At 44.1% G+C, this 21,666-nt stretch overlaps 1 protein-coding gene across 1 annotated transcript in view; it reads right to left on the reverse strand.

Moving 5' to 3' along the window:
- The window catches only part of LOC309417852 (neural-cadherin-like), a gene marked incomplete at its 3' end in the record, with an annotated part of 61,648 nt that overhangs the window by 33,748 nt on the left and 6,234 nt on the right, over positions 1–21,666 (reverse strand). The window contains exons 2-9 of the mRNA XM_082015424.1: positions 10,035–10,229; positions 9,357–9,582; positions 7,871–8,075; positions 7,354–7,465; positions 3,385–3,634; positions 2,310–2,452; positions 799–971; positions 284–452 (exon numbers count right to left, since the gene is read on the reverse strand). Of these exons, the coding sequence (XP_081871550.1) occupies positions 284–452; positions 799–971; positions 2,310–2,452; positions 3,385–3,634; positions 7,354–7,465; positions 7,871–8,075; positions 9,357–9,582; positions 10,035–10,229 (1,473 nt within the window). The remainder of the gene's footprint in view (positions 1–283; positions 453–798; positions 972–2,309; positions 2,453–3,384; positions 3,635–7,353; positions 7,466–7,870; positions 8,076–9,356; positions 9,583–10,034; positions 10,230–21,666) is intronic.

Below are 21,666 nucleotides of genomic sequence, written 5' to 3' on the forward strand. Positions count from 1 at the left end.
CAATAGGAAGATAACTGATACAGAATAGCTGTTTTATCTTCTAATTGAGCTGGGGTTTGTTTCCCTACTTAGTCAATTAAATCACTATCATCTTAACTTAATCTATATGCACGGCTATCCACATATTCTGAACTTTTTCCAGTGTTTATTCTACGAGCTGCTATAGCTAACCCTGCAGTTGAACTGTTAAAGCATGAGCCCACATGGACACAGTCATACAGTGGCATTCTCATTACAATACAACAGCATTTTCTTTTTATCTCAGTAACCTGAAGCTACTGACCTGTGTCTGCGTCAATGCTGAAGCCTAAGGAAGCTCCATCTCGGTGCATGAGCCCATACTTCACCTCCCCGTTAACGCCGAGGTCTGCATCGTAGGCTTCCACCTGTAGCACGTACGTGCCTGGAGGCTGATTCTCCAGAACCCAGGTGCTCTCGCTGTAGAAAGCGCACTAGAAACACATCCAAACATCCAATCCTATTTATTACACAGAGCCACATGAATTTTCTGCACAGTGTCAATATTTTTTCCCAGCACTTCTGCGAAGAATTCAGAAGAAAATCACTTCTATTACTTATACTCACAAAGAAATCAAGCTCTAAGGGAGAGGAAGGAAAAAAAAGAGAATGAAGACTTTTCTCTTTAAGTATGAAGAAAACTGGATGTGTGTTCACCTACAGATTCATTCTGCTCTGCACACACAGTCCCTTCCACCCACCAGCAATCACCAGTAGCCAAGAAGAGTCTATAACCCCAATTATGGATGGGAAAAGGATATCTGCAAAAAGACATCTTACCTCTCTGAAGACAGGCTTGTTGTTATTAATGTCATTAACTCCTACAATAACTTCAGCAAAACTACTGAGAGGGGTGGGTCCCCCCGAGGCATTGTCATCTATCGCAGTGATGTTCAGTGTGTATTGTGGCCCTTTCAGGCTGGGCGGTGGGTTTCTGCGGAGTTTAATGATACCTACATTTGGAAGCATAAAGTGTCATTTTATTTTACTGTGTAAAAAAACGAATAAAACCAAGTGACCATCACATTTCTCTTCTGCTGTATTGTTGGTTCAGTTTGTAGTCATAGAATCATAGAATTATAGAACAGTTTGGGTTGGAAGGCACCTTTAAAAGTCATCTAGTCCAACCCCCCGGCAATGAGGGGGGACATCAACTAGATCAGGTTGCTCAGAGCCCTGTCCAACCTGACCTGGAATGTTGCCAGGGATGGGGCATCTACCACCTCTCTGGGCAACCTGTGCCAGGGTTTCACCACACTCATTGGGAAACATTTCTTTCTTATGTCTAGTTGAAATCTACTCTCTTTTAGTTTAAAACCGTTACCCCTTGTCCTATTGCAACAGGCCCTGCTAAGAAGTCTGTCCCATCTTTCTTATAAGCCCCCTTTAAGTACTGGAAGGCTGCAAGAAGGTCTCCCTGGAGCCTTCTCTTCTCCAGGCTGAACAACCCCATCTTGCTCACCCTGTCCTCACAGGAGAGGTGTTCCATCCCTCTGATCATTTTGGTGGCCCTCCTCTGGACCCGCTCCAACAGGCCCATGTCTTTCCTGTGCTGAGGGCTCCAGAGCTGGACACAGGACTCCAGGTGGGATCTCACCAGAGCAGAGGGGCAGAATCACCTCCCTCGACCTGCTGGCCACACTGCTTTGGATGCAGCCCAGGATACACTTGGCCATCTGGGCTGCAAGTGCACATTCCTGACTCATGTCCAGTTTTTCATCCACCAGTACCCTCAAGTCCTTCTCGGCAGGGCTGCTCTTGATCCCTTCATCCCGCAGCCTGTATTGATACTGGGGCTTGCCCCAACCCAGGCACAGGACTCTGCACTTGACCTTCTTGTCAACCACACCACTCAGCTTGGTGTCATCTGCAAACTTGCTGAGGGTGCACTCAATCCCACTGTCGATGTCACTGATGAAGATATTAAACAGTATTGGTCCCAGTACAAACCACTGAGGTACACCACTCGTTACCCATCTCCATTTGGACATTGAGCCATTGACCACTACCATCTGGATGTGACCATCCAACAAATTCCACTGAACATTTTGCTTGAAAAGTGTAGGATTCAGTCTTCTTAAACGACACAGACTTTGGACCAGGACCTCAAATTTTAGTTGATATTTGGAGAGTGAGCATCATATCAAAGAGATAATTCTCATTGATAAAAAGCACACTCATTTGCAGATTGTATAAATTCGGTGCTTTCTTATGATTGTTTACACACAGGTGAAGCAGAGTCAATACAAATTATACAGTAAATAACTGTGTTCTAAAACCTCTTTACTTGCCTTTCTGACTATCCAGTTCAAAGTTGCCCTCCTCATTGCCTCCCGTAATCAGATATAGCAGCCCATCTCCATCAGGGTCCTTTGCCCGCACAGTAGCCACTAAGGTGCTGGGGCCAGCATCTTCCGAAAGGAAAGTTCTGTAGCTGATGGACATAAGGGAGCAATGACAGCACATTCAGTATCAGAATAACCATCGCCATGTTAACCAGCAGCCAAGGATTATAAATTCACTATGAATGTAATTATTTTTAAGCTTTGGGCATGCAATCATGCAATCTTTAATCAGTTTAAGATGAGACTTCAAGCATCTTTGTTCAGCATAGGGTTTGCATTATAGGACTGTACTCCTGCATTTTTGGTATACGTAATTTCCAGAGATCTTTTGGAAGATATCAATATGTACCATACTATATTGCACTGCAAACCAGGATCACTTACCCCCTAAAGATGAGAAACAGGACTAATATTTGTCATGCAGGATTTCTTATGTCCCTGTGTACTAATGGAAAGCATCAGCTACTACAGAGATGGTGTAAATCAGTATACCATTTTGTAAATTACTGTATTTATGTTTCGTATTTAAAACATATCCATACTTTAAACTTATGCAAAAAACAGAAATTGTATCCCTCCAGGAAAGAAAAGACTGTATTTTAAACAAACAGGGCCTTATGAAGTTAGCTCATAATACAATCCACTGATGAAAAAATTAAGGTTTAATGTTTGCTAACTACCATCTTTATCTGTCATACATTTATACATGGACAATCACTTTGAGACCTAGAAGTCAACACAGTCAAAATCCCTATAGACTTAGGTCTTTTATTCATTCTGTTCTCTCCCTATAAATATAAAGTCAATATGCTGGTATCACAACCAGTGGTTTGTTTTTTTTTTATAAAATCTAGAAATGAAGAGCCAACTTCCAAAGCCTTTCTCCATACAAATTTAGCCTTGATTTAACCAGTTCTTACAGCTGCACAAAACAACAAGTGACCGTTTAGCCAAGTGTTGTTAAGGTTACACACACGAACAGCATCTGTGAAAACCAAAGCAGGCGTTCAAGCTGGCTTACACGGACTGGGAGAAGACAGGAGCCTCGTCATTCACATTGGCCATTCGAATGCGCACAGACGCCGTCCCTGTCCGAGGGGGATGTCCTTTATCGACAGCTATCACCACAAACTCATACATATGGTTTGCTCGCTCAAAGTTCAGCCTCTGGTTAGAATTGATGACCCCGTGACGCGTGATGGAAAAATCAGTGCTCTGGATGAAGTAAGTGATCTCGGAGTTGGAGCCAGAGTCGCAGTCTGTTGCAAGCACTGTTAGAGAACACATTTAACAGAACGGTCATGCTGCAGAAGAGGTTTGGTTATGCTATTTCCTATGAAGTCAAATTGAGATACTGTTTTTTTTTTTTAGAACAGCCGTTACCTAAATCTATTTTACCCGTAAAAGCTTCATTTTTGTGGTAAGAGTCTGGGAGCTCAGCAGGAGGCTGGGAGAAAAAAAAGCAAAACAAGTCTCCCCCCCAACCCCAGCCTGAGCGAGCGCAGCAAGGCGCGTTTGCAGGAGAGCCGTGATCCCAATACTACACAACATGCTTTGTACAAATAGCAGTCAACACTGGTAATTACCGCACCGCACAATCAATACGCACGTTGGTAGAACATTAGCAGTCATAAACTGTGTCCTCACTCTCTCTGGGGATGCCTTTCAAATTTAATTAGCTCCCAGCTATGTTATAGCTAAAGTACTTTTTAATTACCTGGTGCTTCAAGGTACAAAGAGTGATTAAACATTCCTCCCTAGCAAGTGTTTATTCAGGACTCGGGTGTCCCATCTGCTCAGAAGCACCAACTCAGCAGAACAAAGAGCTAGAGCTCACAACGTAGTATCAAAAGCGATTTTTAAGAGCAGGAGCTCACCTCTTTAATTACCCTGCCATTTTTCTAGCCCAATAATGAGGTTTCCACTCATACCCACAGTGGCATTAAATAAGCTCCTTATTCTACCAGGAGGATACAGATCCAGCCATCGAGGCAGCGCAAAGGCCTTTTGGAAGCGGAACAGCGATTGCAGTGCATGGACACCCTGGCAGACAGCTACAGCGTCATCCAAAAATGAAATAAACAAACAAGGACCCATCACTATCAGAATATTAACTCAAAGAGGTTAATTCCCCTCAAAGGGGAAGAAAAAGATTTCAAAAAAGAGCACTGAAATGCTGTGCTACTTAGTTGCAAAAAACTCAACTACTTCTGCCTGTGGAAAGTTACTCATCTCTGTCTAAAACTACATTTAGGGTGGTTGTAACATTTTGTTTAACATCTCTCAAAATCCTGCTGTTTAATAAATATTCGGGTGTGTTATAGACTACAAAACCAAGGGCTTTAGAGTTAATCACTCTCTTCCTGTACTGAAAGATGAAATATATTAAAAACTCAAGAAAGATTGAAATGAAGCTGACTTAAAACCATTACATTTAGTGGTTAAGTATTGTTTTTAGAAAAGACACGCAGAAAGTGAAAAACATATTTGACTTGAAAAGTTCTGATTTAATCTACAGAGTCGTTACAGAGATGTTGTAACCATTCACAAAACCACATTTTATGTGCTTAACAATCATACTTTTTTTTTTCCCCAGATGTCTGGCACACAGGGAACATGATGCTTACTTGTACATGACAAAAACATGCCTTACTTCCCCAAAGCAACTGGGAATTCCATTCCTCTTCCATTTCATTCCATCCGGCAAACTGATCTGCTTTGCAAAGGTATTTCAAGGACCACATAGCAACCAGAAACGGGTCTGTGCTAGCTCTACCTATGCTCTAAGCTAGCTTAGTGCATGGTAACTCCAGCTCAAAGCCCAGTATCTTAGCATAAAGCTGCCAGCTACAACTTTAAGCCTTGCTCTCCTGGCACAGTGGTGCAGCTGAAGGAGCACGCTAACCCCTGCTGAGAGCATCCCTCCATGCTTTTCAGATCATAGCTTGTTTGCATCCAGACATCTTAAAGCACATGCAGCGAGCATCAATCTGCCCGTAATGACTAAGTAGACAGGCTGACGCAGCTAGCGTAGCATCAGCACTGCAAACATGATACCAGCCAGACTTTGAGTGTGTTAAAATAAAAATGGTTGACTAAAACCTACATGTACATCATCCACAGTTTTAACAAGTGGCATATATCACATTATCTTTTTCACTGCCATTGATAGCAACCAGTGAGCCACAGAATGGCAAAGGCTGTCTCGAATTGCCATTTATTTTTGTTTGTGGGATATTCTGAGGTTGCAACATCTCACCCCTCAAGGAACTATAGCCAGGGTAAGAGCTGCTTTCCCTCCCTTCCCCCCACCCCGAGATGACACTAGCTTTGGCAGTCAGAGTTAGTGGCATAGCACTCATCCAGCACAGGGTACCGGTGACTGCACATACGGCTTCCTTGCAGCCACTACCAACACTTAACCTGCCCTCCAACACTGAATGAGTGCTCACCCACCCGTTTTCACTGACTGTCACTGTACTTCCACCTCACATTTTCTTTTCTAAGAAGGTTCTTTCTCTTGAAATGTACCCCATATGGAAAGAAAACCAAATGGGATGCAATTGCACAGCTTTGCCGTTCTGCTGTTCTGCTTGCTTTGGACACGGGGCATACGTTTTTTTCCCACAACTGGGTGACTTTTGATCAGCTGTACAAGTCTCCTGGTTAGAAGAGCATTCACCTCTTTAAGGAAAATCACATACTTAGGAATTTAAGGAGTTGACCATTCCAATCAACTTACTTCTTCCAAGAGCCATGAAGCCAAAAAATGAGCTACAGCAGGCTCTGAACTCTCTTGGCAAGTGTTTAGCAAAAGCAGTCCCTGCAGCCCTCTTATCTGCATGTGGCTACACAAGGGAAGCTACGCTTCTTATCACCACTGCAACCTGCAGCTGTTCAGCTTCGATCAGGACATTTACATCGTTGTCTTCAGAAGATACATCTTAGACGTGTAAATTTTTGCAAAGTCTTGCCTAGGCACTTCCCCTTTCTTACATGGTTCGTAACCACCCTGAAGTCTCAGCCCATGCTCCTGTTACTACCCCAGTACCTGCCCCTACTTTGTTTGAATACCAACAACGAGCCTGTAAGCTTTCTCCCAGTTTTAAGCAGAACACACCTGTGCCATGTGTCACATCATGACAGACAACGTCAGATCTCGAGACATCTTTGAAGGCATTTAACTGACACCAGTAAAACAGGTTGGAGAATGGACTTTTGTTCCTTGTCTGTTGGACTCTGAAGGCTGAGACAAGAGGTGCAGCATCATCCAAATTCACTCCTTATTTGTGCAACCACAGTATTTCAAGAGTGACCTTGAAGTTTTGGTTGGGACTTGGGGCTTAAAATTGTTTCCAACAGCTCTTATCTTTCAACAGGATACTATTCTAGCCTCTAAAAATGTCATCTGTGCATTCAGGGTTTATGTGCAAGTGATATGTGGCCATGTTAAACACAACAAATGGAATGATGACTGGTAAGCCACAACCATAAATATAAAAGTTCACAGGCTTTCCAAAGGTTTCTCCTTTAACACTTTGTAAGTTGATTATACAGCATTAATACCTATTTGATAAAACTAGCTGCCCATTTAAAAGACTCTTTTTTTCCTTAACACATTAAGAAAAGTAAAACTAGTTGCCCTTCCAGGGCACACAAAGATGACCAAGCTGAGTTAAAAGACAGCTACAAGATTTAAAGGAAACAAGCTATGGCAATCCACTAAGTCACTGCCCCTCAGCTGCCTTAACTGATCTTGGGATAACACTGGATCCCTCCTTGGGGGCAGCTGTGTGACACAGCACAGTGGCCCTCACCTGAAGACACTCACAACTCTACTTCCAGGGTACCTAAAAGCCATCAACATCTTACAGAGGCAGTGCTTGCTGTGGAAGAGGCAGCGCTTCCTCACAGTAAGAACATGAACATGTAACATAAACCAGCAGGCTCATGGCAAGACTGAAACGAAAGGTACTGGGATGGTCCTGACCTTGCAGTAGAGACGTGCCAACAGGAATGGTTTCAGGAATGTTGTCTCTGCTGTAAATGGAGTGCTGGAATTCGGGAGAACAGTCATTTTCATCGGTGATATGGACCATGACCTAAGACAAAAAGATATGCTGAGGGGACATTTTAGTTTCTGCACTTAGGAAAACAGGCATCTCGTTCTGGACACCGCCTGGGCAGTCATTGTGTTTGCTGCTGTCCCATCCTTACATCTCCGGTGCTAAACTTTTGCTCACGCTACTCCTGTAACACACAGAAGTATTACCTCCTCCACTTCCAAGCAGATGGGAGGCAAAGCCAAAGAGAAATACCAAGAGGTATTTCACAGAGCTTAGATCTGAGCCCAGAGCAGAGCCCACCCTTCCGCCTGCACCATAAGGCCTCCTCCCTGTCAAGCATCTTCATGAGTCTTCTAGGCTATCCTTGTGTACAACTGGTCCCACTAACGAGGTAATGAAGATTGCAGAGACAGTGGGTAAGAAGCAAAGTGAACCACGTACCTCAGCCACGCTGCTAAGAGTGCTCTCAATTTCCACGGCTTTCAGTAAGAGGTGATAGAGGTGGTGCTCGCTCTCATAGTCCACAGGGTGGGTCAGGCTGAGCTCCCCGCTCTCCTGCCTCACCCTGAAGAGCCCGCTGGGGTTCGTCAGCAGAGTGTATGAAAGAGGCTGGCTCTGGAAAGAAACAGCCTCAACAACTGCTACTCTGTAAAGAATGAGAGAATAACCCTTTGCTTCAAAACAACAACAACAGAAGCTGTCTCCTGACCACCTAGAAGAGGAAGATGAGGATGACAAAAGGTGAATTGCTCACTTTGTCAATGCTTGGCTTTGCTTTTCATTTAGACTGGAAATCCCCGTGCTATAGGGAGCCCACCCTGACATAGCTAGGATAACAATCCATTTCTACCCCCTACTAACATGAAAACATCTTTTTCTTCCCTTTTGTACCCTTCCAAATACTTGACAGCAGTTACTGGTTTAGCTTCAGTTACAGAGATAACCGAGTCACTATACTTTTGACTTCCTTTGAAGCTGTATATTCAGAAAACGAGCTGGTTCAGAGATGGATGGGAAACCCACGAAACACAGGGCCTTTCCAGACCCTGCTGTCCCCCTTGTCAGGACATGAAATGAATGTTTGCCTCCGTACCGTGACCTATGCTTTGAAGCTCCATCTCTCACAGCAGTCTCTGGCCAGCGTGACAATATACTTTAAGTCCATCTTAGTGAATGCTCCAGGGAAGGAGACAAATCTCCCTCCTCCTCCTCATTCAGTCTCTTTTAAGGAGTAAGTGGCACATCTCCAGCAGTTTTTCCTACTCCATCAGCTTATTTTGAGGTTTCCTACTCCTTAAAGGCCCTATGGCACCGCTCCACCACTCGGTGCCTTAAAAGCCCATTCTGCTCTCAAGAAGCTGAACAGTGACAATAAAACCAGAGCCAGCTCAGCAGCATCTCCCCACTGTGGCTTGGCTTAGCTACTCTTCACGCAACCACAGAGCTCCTTGGAGACTTAGCTGTATCTATTTGCACTTCACACAAAGTTGTTGTTATCTCAAGAGTCTGGCAATGATTTGCCTTTCTAAAAATTTAAATATAAGTCAAACGGGATGCAAACAACTCCAAATCTGGTTAATTAAAAGACAGTATTTTTCAAGCACTCGAAGCGCTCCAGGAGATGCATAGCCAGTAGTTTGGCTGTTTTAATTCACAATGCAATGCAATAAGACCCCAAGAGCATTAAAATAATAATTTCAGCAGAATTCCAGCATCCCAGACTACACCATGTGCCACATTGGAGACTCTCAAGCACCAGAAAAGGCATCATTTCGTTTAGAAAACACAACACTATTTTTAAAGTGTCATAGGCAAACACATATGCATAGCCCTGGAAAGCAACAACACAAAAATGTCACTTCATTGTGCCCTGTGAAGTTCCTCTCAGACTGCGGGGAGGGAGCTCACCTAACAAAGTACAACTTACTTTTCTCCTGCTGGAGTATTTTCAGGGACAAACACACTGTAGGACATGTTAGTGAACTGCGGAGGTCGGGAGCCCACCAGGATGGAAATGGAAGCGTAGGGGCTTTTGTTGCCGTACTCGTCGGTGGCTTCCACAGTAACCACATACTCCTTGTTCCACGTCAAAGGCAAGCCAGTTGTCATGATAATACCAGTATCCTTATCTACTCGAAATCGCTCTTCACCACCTATCAATATATGCACACAGTTGGTCTGAAAATTGCCCCACGGCAAGAACATTTGCATCTTCAGTATCTCAAGGCAAGCCATCCTCAATTCGTCTGCCTATGTCCTCGCATGCGCTTCTTTTTTCCTCTCCAGTTGTGCACCGTATCTCTCACTCACACCATGCTCTGTTGACTGGTGCAGCGTAAGAGAGACAAGAATAGGTGAGAAATGGAGCCTTAAGGTAACCATAAGGCTGCAATCGATTTCAAAATAGGAGGAAAGCAAAGAAAGATTTCCATCCACACATCTGTTTTACCTAAAGCACCTCTAGCTTCTACTTGCTGTATCTTTAAGGATTCCCCAAGGGATAAAAATCTATCAACAAAATGATGAAATGGGAAATAATTACGAAAAATCTGCAATTTAACAGAAGTTTACTTTTTCTTTTTTTTCTTGCCCCAAATAAACCTACCTGCAATAAGTGTGTAAGTTATCCCAGCACTGGTGTTTTCACTGTTACTGTAATATGCGACAAGCTGGTAGATGAGAGTGCCTTTTCGGGCGTCTGGATCGACACGTGCCAGGTAGGGGTATGGGTACATGCCCCAGGACAGAAGTTCCTCTTCTGGGGCAAGGAGTGTCACGTGGCAGAGGTACCAGTCGTTATCTGCAAAAGATGCACAGATTTCTAGACAGTTTGTTCATAAACTTTAATTGGGAAAGTTTAAGATCTTATCCATTTGTACCTGTAAACAAACTGTTGCCCATCACATTCATCCTATCACATGCACAAAAAATTCAGTACCGATACGGACTTTGGTAGCTCAATGTGCATCAAGTGCAGTTAACAACTAATTAAAAATACATTCAATAATAACTTTTAATTAGTTAGATATGTATGTTAAATACTATGTCTGTTACACCACTTGCCATGATACAGTTTTAAGTGCGTACTTATCCAAACTTGGGTGAAATTTGGCCTTTTTGTTTTCAACAGAGCCAGCATAAATGTTGCCAGTTTCACCAAATCGGGTTTAGGGCTTATTAGAATATTTCTCTTAAAAATCAGTGCAAGCGGCAAGCAATCGAAACTTCCTAAAATCCTTCCTGCTCCTACACTAATTTCTTTAGATTTCTCAAACCACTGGATATTCAAGGAAAAGCAGATGCGCCTTCCCCTTCTGCCCCCAGCATCCCACCTGGTTGCAGCTCAGGTGAGTGAAACATGGCTTTGAACTGGAACCTCCCCCAGAGCAAAGCCTTGGGCTTTGCTTCTGCAGGGAGGGAGCAAGCCCTAGGTACTGGCAGGGGAATCAGAGCACAAACTGCTCTCTCCTGGGCATGGAGGATCCGGGGTTGGGAGCAAGCACCTCGACCTGAATCCCTGGAGAGAAACAAGCACGTATGTTGACTGCACCTGTATTGTTTTGGGGCTAATACTCCAGTACCTAAAAGGATGGGTGCAGACGATGGCGTCTGCCCAGCCTTGGACTGCCAGATCTGGCAGCAGCCTGGAAGGACCCGCACCATGGAGTGTCTGACCTCAATCCTCTCTGATCTCTGACAGGTAGCAAGGCCTGAGGGTGTGCAGGCAGCAGGGTTGACTGTCAGTGGGACAACTCCTGGGATCACCGCAGATCTGCTCCTGGGGTGGCTGTGCCATTGCTAGTGCCAGCCCAAGAAACGGGGTGGACCCCTGATGTGCAGACGGGCTGTTCACAGAGAAGAAACAGAAGGAACCTTCTACTGCAAATAGCCCATAGAGATTTAATCACAGCATTTTTACCTCTTGGCATATCTAAATTCAAACCTTTGAACTCTCAGCAACTTGCTAACAGCTGCTAAAGGTACCTATGAGCTTCTTGAAGAAATTTTCCTAAGCACATTGATGTTCCAGAGGTGGCCGTGAGGTTTGACTTCAAATCCAAATTAATATATTATTGAACGTATAAAATAAGTTCAAATAATAAAAATACCCCTAAGTGTAGAAAGCCGGGGAAGTAGAAAAGTACATATGAGAACTGCATGTTGTCTGCCTGATAAAATATGATCACATACTTCAACAAACTGCACTGAGGTTGCAGGTCTGTTAAGGGCTACACCACTATGAAAAGAAACACCCATCCGTGTGTTCGTATGTCTCGTATCGGAAACCCTTGATCTCTGCCTTCAGGAAGGCCACATTTCACATAGGATGGAAGAGGACAGCAGCAGTGGACAGTGGACAAAACCAGCACCAAAGGCAAGACGCAAGCTAGAAATTCCAAACCAATTTTAACTGTAAATAAAAGACTACCCACAGATAAAGACATCTGCTGACACACAAGACCCTGTATTTATGGCAGCCTTACCCCACAGTAAAATACGTGCAGGACAAATTTACCAGAGGCAACCATTCCCAGGAGGGAAAAGACTTCATTGAAGTTTTGTGGGGTTTTTTAGGTATTTAAAATAATTTAAAACATGGTTTCTTTAGCCAGAGGAAATTCTTAGATTACATGGTTTCTGTTTTTCTAATGTACTGACATGGCATACATGGAAAAAGTTGTTAAACATGCTCCTCTAAGAATTTCTTTTTCTGTATTTCTCAGTGTAACACAAGGTACAACTCTCAGCACAAGCTAATGGCTCACAGCAGAGTGAGCAGCTGTAGTGGTCGGTATTTTATCCATAGCCAAGAGAGCGAGCTGAGAAACACATGTCTTTAATTAACCCAGCTATAGACAGTGTCATTTTGCTAAGAACTTGTATGCACATGGCATTAAAAAATATTTTTATTCATTCATTGGTCTAATTCAGGCAGTTCTAATTTCTGTGGAGGCAGATATCTAGTCGAGCATTTTTCCCATTGAGTGAAACTTAGAGAATTATTTCAAAGAATTATAATTATACGGCTTAGTCCTTAATATTGTCCATGTAGGTGATACAAGTGTTAAATACTAATCAATAATGAAGTCCTAATCCTGCTGTAAGAATTGTAAAAACCACCACCATGTCAAAACGTCAGCCCTAAACAGAGCTTTATGCTTTAAAAAAAACAGACAAGGGAATACATTTTGCTGAGTTCAGGACACCATGTCAGGGGAAATATTCGTGTTGTTCATATTAGCAAAAGTTTTTTGGACTTTTACAAAAAGTACTTCTCCCTCCTCTCTGAAATTGTGTATTTAAATAGACTCATAGAATCACAGAATCATTCAGGTTGAAAAAGACCTTTAAGTTTATCAATTCCAAGCATTAACCTAGCACTGCCAAGTCCACCACTAAACTATGTGCCTAAGGAATGCATCTACTCTACACGGCTTCTAAATATATTCAGGGATGGTGACTCAACCACTTCCCTGGGCAGCCTGTTCCAATGCTTGACAACCCTTGCAGTGAAGAAATTTATCCTAATATCCCATCTAAACCTCCCCTGGCGCAACTTGAGGCCATTTCCTCTCGTCCTATCGCTGGTTACTTGGGAGAAGAGACCAACACCCTCGTCGCCACAACCCCCTTTCAGGCAGTTATAGAGAGCGATAAGGTCTCCCCTCAGCCTCCTCTTCTCCGGACTAAACAACCCCAGTTCCCTCAGCCGCTCCTCAGAAGACTTGTGCTCCAGACCCCTCACCAGCTTCGTTGCCCTTCTCTGGACACGCTCCAGCACCTCAGCATCCTTCTTGTAGTGAGGGGCCCAAAACTGAACACAGGATTCGAGGTGCGGCCTCACCAGTGCCACGTACAGGGGCACGATCACTTCCCTACTCCTGCTGGCCATACTACTGCTGATACAGGCCAGGATGCCATTGGCCTTCCTGGACACCTGGGCACACTGCCAACTCATACTAAGCTCTCACTGAACCTTGGGAAAATCGTGACACTAGCAAAGCTTCATATCACAGACTCACGGGATGACTGAGGTTGGCAGGGACCTGTGGAGGTCATCTGGTACAACCACCCTGCTCAAGGAGACCTACCTAGAGCCGGTTGCTCAGGACTGTGTCCACATGGCTTTTGAATATCTCCAAGGAGGGAGACTCCACAATCTCCCCTGAGTAACCTGTTGAGGAAACTAAAGTTCTGCGGACTGAATGTCAAGAAAGATGTGGACCAGCTGAAAAGTGTCCAGAGAAGAGCAAAGAACACAACCAGAAAACATGGCCTGTCAAGAAAGGTGGAAAGACCTGGAGGTTTTCAGGATACTGCAAGGGACATGCTAACAATGCTACAAGACGCCGAAGGACTCTGAAGTCAGACAGCTGTTCCCTACCCCACGAAACAAAAAGTAACAAACTCTCATTCCCAAGGAAAAGATTTGTGTTAGATGGAAATCCCCCAGCCATTTTTTAATTATACGGATAATGGAGCATTTGATAGTGGCTGGAGAGGTGAGGGATCATCCATCAATGAGATCTTTAAGACCTGACTAGACATTATCTGCCAGCAATCACTTTGTTATAGCAAAGCCTGCCGCTAGGCAGGGCCACGGGGTACCAGCAAGACCGTTAAATCCTTTCCATCACACTTTAATCCCCCTGCCCTTCAGCTTTTGCATCTCATTGATTTCTGAAGCTTACATGTTCACGTGTCACTCGCTCCCCAGCAGCTTGAGGGAATTGCTAGCACAAACATTCTTTGCCCCTCGTGTTTTATTTTACTGTTCGCTTAAAGATAAGAAGCGAGGGAAGGAGTGAACGCCACTCTAGAAACAGACAGCACCGCACATGAAACGAAAAACACAGGGTGAGGCCAAACCCAGAGGGTTGTGGTACAGCAGCAGGTGGTAATAAACTTCAGATATCAGGTGGAACGTCTTTCTGCAGCTGAGATCTGGCTCACTCCTTCAGCACTTCAGGATTTATTTCTACTTTTAAGGCTTGAAGGAGCAGAGGTGTTCTCTCTGTGCAAGTAAACAAAACTTACACTGAAGCAACCTGCAAGCATGCTGACAAAACAGCCTGGGTTATCTGCACACAGACAGGAGAGCTCTAATCCTGGCAGGGAGTGAATGGAGTTGGTCCCTTCTCCCAAGAAACCAGCGATAGGACGAGAGGAAGCGGCCTCAAGTTGCGCCAGGGGATATTTAGGTTGGATATTAGGAAAAATTTCTTCATGGAAGGGGTTGTCAAGCATTGGGACAGGCTGCCCAGGGAAGTGGTTGAGTCACCATCCCTGGAGGTATTTAAAAGCTGTGTAGACGTGGTGCTTGGGGACATGGTTTAGTGGTGGACTTGGAAGTGCTAGGTTAACGGTCAGACTGAATCATCTTAAGGGTCTTTTCCAACCTACATGATTCTATGATTCTGTGAAGAAAAGATTGCTACAAAGGTCAGGTCTAAGTTGGAGCAAGTCCCAAACTCTGAAAAAAGCAGTATTGAACATGCACCAGAGGCTAACCGGAGGCCAGTCAAACAGCACTATGCTGCCCTATCATTCAGAAAAAGCTGTTCAGAAGCAGCACTTTGAGCCTTTGCTACTCAGGAATACAAACATCCCTGTTCTGGCAGCTGTCTCTTCTTTGCACAGACACCAGGCATGAGCAACTCAAGGATTTTAAGGTGTTACAGAAACACGGTAATAAAATACTATGGAAAATTATTGCATTGACCTGAAACGCGTCAGTGAAACAAAAAGAGTCTTGATAAAGCAGCTTTTTTTTCCAGCAATGCATTGGTTTTTCGACTGTCATAACTGCAAAAGCATTAACAGATCAAGCCTCTGAAATCAATAGTGTTTTATTTTGTTCCACTGACACAACCGCAGCATCCTATTAAATCAAAATGCAACATCACCCAATGATGGTACAGCTCACCCATTTTGTCAATATGAATCATCCACTGAAAGGAAGTAAGTAATCAGGAAACTAGGCTCTATAGCCTGTGAAACAAGACTATCAACGGGATAAAACACCAAGCATCTGTATCACACATTTGAAAAAGACTCTTGGTATGATCAGTCTAGAGGAGAATATTAAGGGGCTGGTTTTGCTTGAGATACCAGTATATCTCCAAGGCTTCAGCTCTACCTCTCTACCCCCGATCTCTTCAAGGTAGAGCTGAGGAAATGTAAGAAAGGCACATCAGCGATGGCATGAAAGGGATGTCAACCAACCACCAGCCAAGAGGAATCTAAGTAAAAGGGTTAGGACGTAGCAAGTGCAAGGATGGGGGAACTCACCACGTGGCCATCCATGCAATGAAGAGCTGCTAACTTTCTGTGTTTGAGGGCTAAACACACTCCAGCAGATACAGCTGCGCCATGCTTGGATGAGAGCATGAAAGCAAAGAAAGAACTGGAAAAGGATTTTAAACTGCAAGTGGCTGTTCTCGCAAGCTTTTACCAATTCCATGTTCCTTTAAGCATTTACTTTCCTCCCTTAATGGAAGGAGGAAACGTGATAGAAGTAATTTTCTTTTCCCGAGATGAGGATTAGAGCTGCACTGACTGATGTGGGTTTGACGGGACTAACGTTGGGAAGCTGAGAAGTAAAAAATCTGCATGAAAAATGGTCGTTTATGTTTTGATTATATCCCCTCTGGCAAAATGAAGCATTAAAAGAGACAGCATGGTATGCGAAGACTTTTCTTAAGTACCCAGCCTGAAACAGGACATCAAGGCGGGATGCCTACACAGCCCTTCATTGTGCTGTCAGGCCACACTGTTACCCCTTAGTGGCAGGGCAAGACAACAGGAACTTTGGTTCGCTATTGACCTCTCACCAGGAAATCCGCACCTCAGAAATGGTTACTCTCATGGCTAAGAAACCTGTTTCATCTTCAGGATTGAAACACAAAATTAGTTTCAAAAGACCTGTATTTCCTCAAATTAAAAAGAATGTAATTGCCAGAAAACACCTGATGCACTAAGTTAATAAACTTCCATCCCAAATATCATACAAAATTACATTTGAGATAGAAAATATCTTGTGTATATATATACATATAAATATAACTTGTCCTAGAAGTCCTCTAAATGCTTGTCCTATAAATTTGCAGTTTCCTTATAAATTACAATTTTCAAGAGTAATTTTTTAAAAATGTAGTCGGATATACTGAAGACTAGGAAGATCAGTGTGTTTCAGTAGAAGCAAAAAGAAAAACAAAAGGACTCATTTTTTAGGCTTAAGTTACCTTCAGGCTCCAGACCCCACTGCAGACAGGGCAGCTGTGGAGGCAGCAGGGTAAAGCGTTTCGCAGGCAGAAGCTTGCACAAAACATGGTAGGTGTTGGTCTCTTCTCCCAAGTAACTAGCAACAGAACGAGAGGAAATGGCCTCAAGTTGTGCCAGGGGAGGTTTAGACTGGATATTAGGAAAAATTTCTTTACGGAGAGAGTGATCAGGCATTGGAACAGGCTGCCCAGGGACGTGGTGGAGTCACCATCACTGGAAGTGTTCAAAAAACATGTAGAAGTAGCTCTTCAGGGCATGGTTTAGGGGGCATGGTGGTGTTGGGTTGACAGTTGAGTTGATGATCTTGATAGTCTTTTCCAACCTTAATGATTCTGTGATTCTGTGATGATGGCAGGCAGCGGCCATCCCAATGAACACTGCTGACAGACCATGATGCATTAACACTGCACTTCAACATGAAGATGGGGGAACCACCACCTACTTCTGAGATCCATAGCAGGGACCAGACTCTGCTGCTTGCCACAAGAAATGTGGGGGGTTTTTTTATTTTTTATGTTTAACGTTATAGTCGCCGGGGGTTACATGTGCAGCTCATGCTCCAGTCTCCCAAACATAGGACAGATCTGAGAGCCTCGGGAAAGATCAAGGGGAGGAAACAAAGCGAAGGAAAACAAAGGGGATTTGTGCAGGAAGATGAGACAAAAGGCAAGACTGATCAGAAACTGCAGTCTTTCAAGTTTAAGGATACTACCTTTCACACCGCCTCCCCAACACAGAGTGATTTAAAGATAAGCCACTGACAATGGCAAACACTTCCCTTCCCTCAGCTAGCAGCCCCATCCCCTTGATGTGGCTCCAGCGAAGAGGACAGGGAGACAAGGCCTCCTGCCCTTCTTGGGGAGCAGAGAAAAAGCCCCGCTGTCATTGCCGTCCTCTGTGCAAGTCAACAGGGCTAGAAACGGGGTGAAACACCCCAGCAATGTTACTTAAACCACAGGCATGACAGCTGAAGCACTGAGAAGCAGCTTTTATGCCTCTCAAAAGCTATAGACAACCAATTCCCACTGCTGTCATCTAATACTGGTATGATATTAGATGAAAATGTCTCCTGGTTTTGGTTGGTATTCCTTGGGATTTTGGTTTGGTTTTGTTGTTTCTTTTTTTTTCTTTCAAGCACTAGTTTACTTCTCTAACTCAGATTTTGTAAGACAGCTTCGCATAAACCTCGCAAATCATAAATGTCGGTTCATCAGCCTTTTTCATAAGTAGATGCTCTGTGGTTGCGAGACACACTGGTGCCCCAGTTTCTAACCATTACTCTTGACTAACGTGGATATTTTTAAAACAAGCTGCTTTTGAACATTCCAGTATTTACTTTGTTGTTATGGTCTGTCACGTACTCCAGTACTACCTGAGGATCAGACAAGATGGGTCACTGTATTAAGTATCTCATAAACTAACTCTAAAACACCCCTGTCCTCAAAGCACCTGCAATCCAGTCCTCGTCCACTATGCAGTATCCTACAAACACTGCAGTACTGAATCTGAAAAAAACCCACAAAAAAACATATGGACATGCCTCATGAAAACTCTTCCATGTATATTTTTGTGCCTTTCAGAAATTTCCCCAAAACTAAAGTATATGTAGGAATAATCTACTTAACAGTATTTAAACCTCCAATAAAATTACTTTAACCAGAGTACATAATCACTTTTAGAAATGCCTTTTAGCCCGAAGAAGTGATATTTGCACAGTCATGCTGTCCACTGTGCCCCCTCTCCCCTGCCCAAGTGGCTTTTGAATCTGGTGGCCAATGTGCTCCTACATGCTTTATGAAAGTCAGCAGCTGGCCAGAAGATCGGGATCCCAAATAAGGGTGCCCACTGAAGGAAAGGAAAAGGGAAAGCAGCTTTTGCTTGGTCCTGATGAGCAGACCGGTCAGCAACGCCTACCATGCTCATGCATCGGCTCCAGCTACCACGGGTGCTGTCATCCCTCCTGGGAGAAGCGAGGGGGTGAGGAGGGGCTCTCACAGCAGCGAGAGCCTTCACGGCACAGGTCACCCCTCCAGAACTAAAACCTTAATTTTCTTAATTTCTTTTCTCCAACTCTCTTAAGAAAAGTTGTATGGGGGCAGTTTTAGTACAGCTAGTCTGCCGTCGTGAAAATGACGGGTCAGCTCCACCCCCAGTCTCTCCTCAGGGAGATTCCTGAGAGCGAAGTTTCTGTTAATTAACAGATTTGGTTTCTCACAAACACTCCCAAGGTTTGGTCACGATGCTCGGGGTATCATATCCCCTTATAACACGCTAGTGCACCGACCAAACTCTGTTGGACTGAGAGGCCCATGTCTTCAAGACAGGGTAATATCCTCGCTATCCCAGTTACAGAAATAGGCCTCTTTACTCCCTTGAAAACCCACAAACCACTATATTACCTTGCGGATGAACAGCCCACAGCCACAGAACATCTGGGCAATGTGACTGTACTGACCACCTCATCTAAAGGTATGTCAGTGGGTTTCAGTTTTCCCTCCTTGGTTCATCACCGACAGCAAGCTCGACAGACCAGCCTGCAGAGATTGCTTTGCATTATTTCCATGACATATTTTTTTAAAACACACCAGCACTTGGACATGTTTTCTACTCATATTCCACCTCTGCAATTTTAGGAGGCAAGGTCTTGCTTACCTCAATACTACCTGTAGACTTATCCAGCAGGACCATCAGAGCTAAAAGGCAATTGCGAGTGCTACTGCACACATGGGCAGCAAAGACAGATCTTCAGCCAATTGCCAATTTCTCACTTTCTGTGTGAATGCAAAGCTACAGTGGGTACCTCCATCACACTGGGTATCTGAGACACCTAAGGCATTTGTTGGGCAGCAAGGACATCTCCACAGACAGATGTCTCTACATCACAGGAAAAGCTTTGGGCAGATAAGGAACAGGACTTCAAAATCCACCGTATCTTTTCTGCTACGGCGTCATCATAGAATCATAGAATTTTGGGGTTGAAAGCGACCTTTAAAGGTCATCTAGTCCAACCCTCCCTGCAGTGAACAGGGACATCTTCAACTAGATCAGGTTGCTCAGAGCCCCGTCCAACCTGACCTGGAACGTTTCCAGGGATGGGGCACCTACCACCTCTCCGGGCAACCTGTGCCAGGGTTTCACCACCCTCATCCTGCTCCAGCCTTTAAAGCCTGACTGTGGTGTCATCCTCTAGTTTTTAAGATCTGTTTAAATTATTTGTTTTGTTTCCAGAGGAAGGCTCTGAAGGACTCTTAGACCTGTGATTACAGAAGTAGCATCTTTGCTTTGGGCCTTAAATCTACTGTATCTGCCAAAAGCTGCCCACTACCACCCAACCACAAGAATCAGAAACCCCTCACAATACCTCAGAGAAGGTGGGAAGTACAATTATTTACAGGATCTCAAAAGCTTCCAGTTTACAGGATTCTTCATAAAACAGGGTTTTTATTACAGCTTGCCATGTTAACAGCCTCCTAATCACCATTAAAAGATGCTATTAAATACTATACAATCCATAATTATTTGCAGGCACGTCAGTTGGTGAGGAAGTCTGTTCAGCAGCCAGACCATGCTGACATGTTAAGAATAGCTCAGGAGTCAGCAGCACAGAAGACATTTTGGGTGATTTTTTGTTGTTTTTTTTTTTAAAGGAGGAAAGTGCTGTAAGACACAGCTGCAATCTTGGCATTTAAAAGTTGCTTCTCTTTGCAGATCATTCAGCTTTTACTGTTGATAGGAAAGAGAGGCATGTTCCTCAGGTTTGTTTCCATCCCCCAGAACTTCCATCTTCTACTCCCCAGTCAGTATTTCAGACAACAGGTGGAATGATACAGACAAAATAGACATTTGTGTGATACAGCACACCCCAGTAACAGAAACAAGGTTGTACTTAATGTCACTGAAGTGACATTACCTGCAAGGTCTCTTGTCTGCCAATAAAAAAGAGGCTCCAATTGTATAGTCACAAAATCTAGGAGGGTTCATAAACGTTTTTATAAGAGCAGCAGGAACGTAAACAGCATTGAATTTCATCATGACACGTCTGCTGAGCAACCCACATTTTTGGAAAAGCTAAGCTCTGCGTGTCGTCATCATTAAAGAAACACAACATCCTTCAAGGAGCTCATGCCTGGAACAAGCTCCCAATGGCTGCCTCTGCCTTCCTGTCGCCCAACACAACACAGTACCTACATTGCCTCATTAAAGTGGCACTTAGTCAGTTTAAAATTTGTGTGGGGCGTAAGAGATCCTCTTCCTGAGTGGCTGTGGCAGAATCCTACTGCTCCAGGGGTTAGGAATCGCCTCGCTTCCAGCCCCAGCCTTTCTGCAGGAACGCTACAGGCACTTGTTCTTGTGTCAGCGTCGTCCTTTAATATAGGTAAATCTCTTCTCCTTGAGGTTTCTTCAAATGGTTTTAGAATAAAAAGTTGCTTCCAGGGGCTTTATGCAATAAGAGCTGCTCCTGTGACCATACTTGGAGTGTATTAACTTCTTTCCAAACACTTAAACAGCTACTGTCACCAGCAAAGTACCAACTTTTTTTTCAGCAGCAATAGCATAGACAAAGAGATGCCAGAAAAAGTTGTAGCAGTATTTCCTGTTAACACCATTGGATGCAGCTGTACAAGATGCACCTCGGACCCAGCAGCACGTGCACCTTTGGTAAAGGTGGGCGGCAGCATTTAGAGGTGTGTTTGGAGCAGGAGGCTCCAAAGGAGTAGTAGTGTGCCGGTTCCTGTGCTGGGTCGTAAGAAATGAAGAAGTAGAGTTGATAGCCTGCCTTCCAGCTCTCCTTCTACACTACATTTCTAAACAGACCCTCCTCCCCTTCCACAGACATATCCCTCACCACGTTGCTACTTCTCTCTCATGAAGCAGATGTCTATTCCATATGTATAGCGTTTGTTTACTCAGTCAAAAGCTCAGCCAACCCATCTGATGTAAAGCAAGTGCCT

This window comes from Phaethon aethereus, assembly GCF_964289735.1.
Source record: "Phaethon aethereus genome assembly, chromosome: 2".
Classification (NCBI taxonomy): domain Eukaryota; kingdom Metazoa; phylum Chordata; class Aves; order Phaethontiformes; family Phaethontidae; genus Phaethon; species Phaethon aethereus.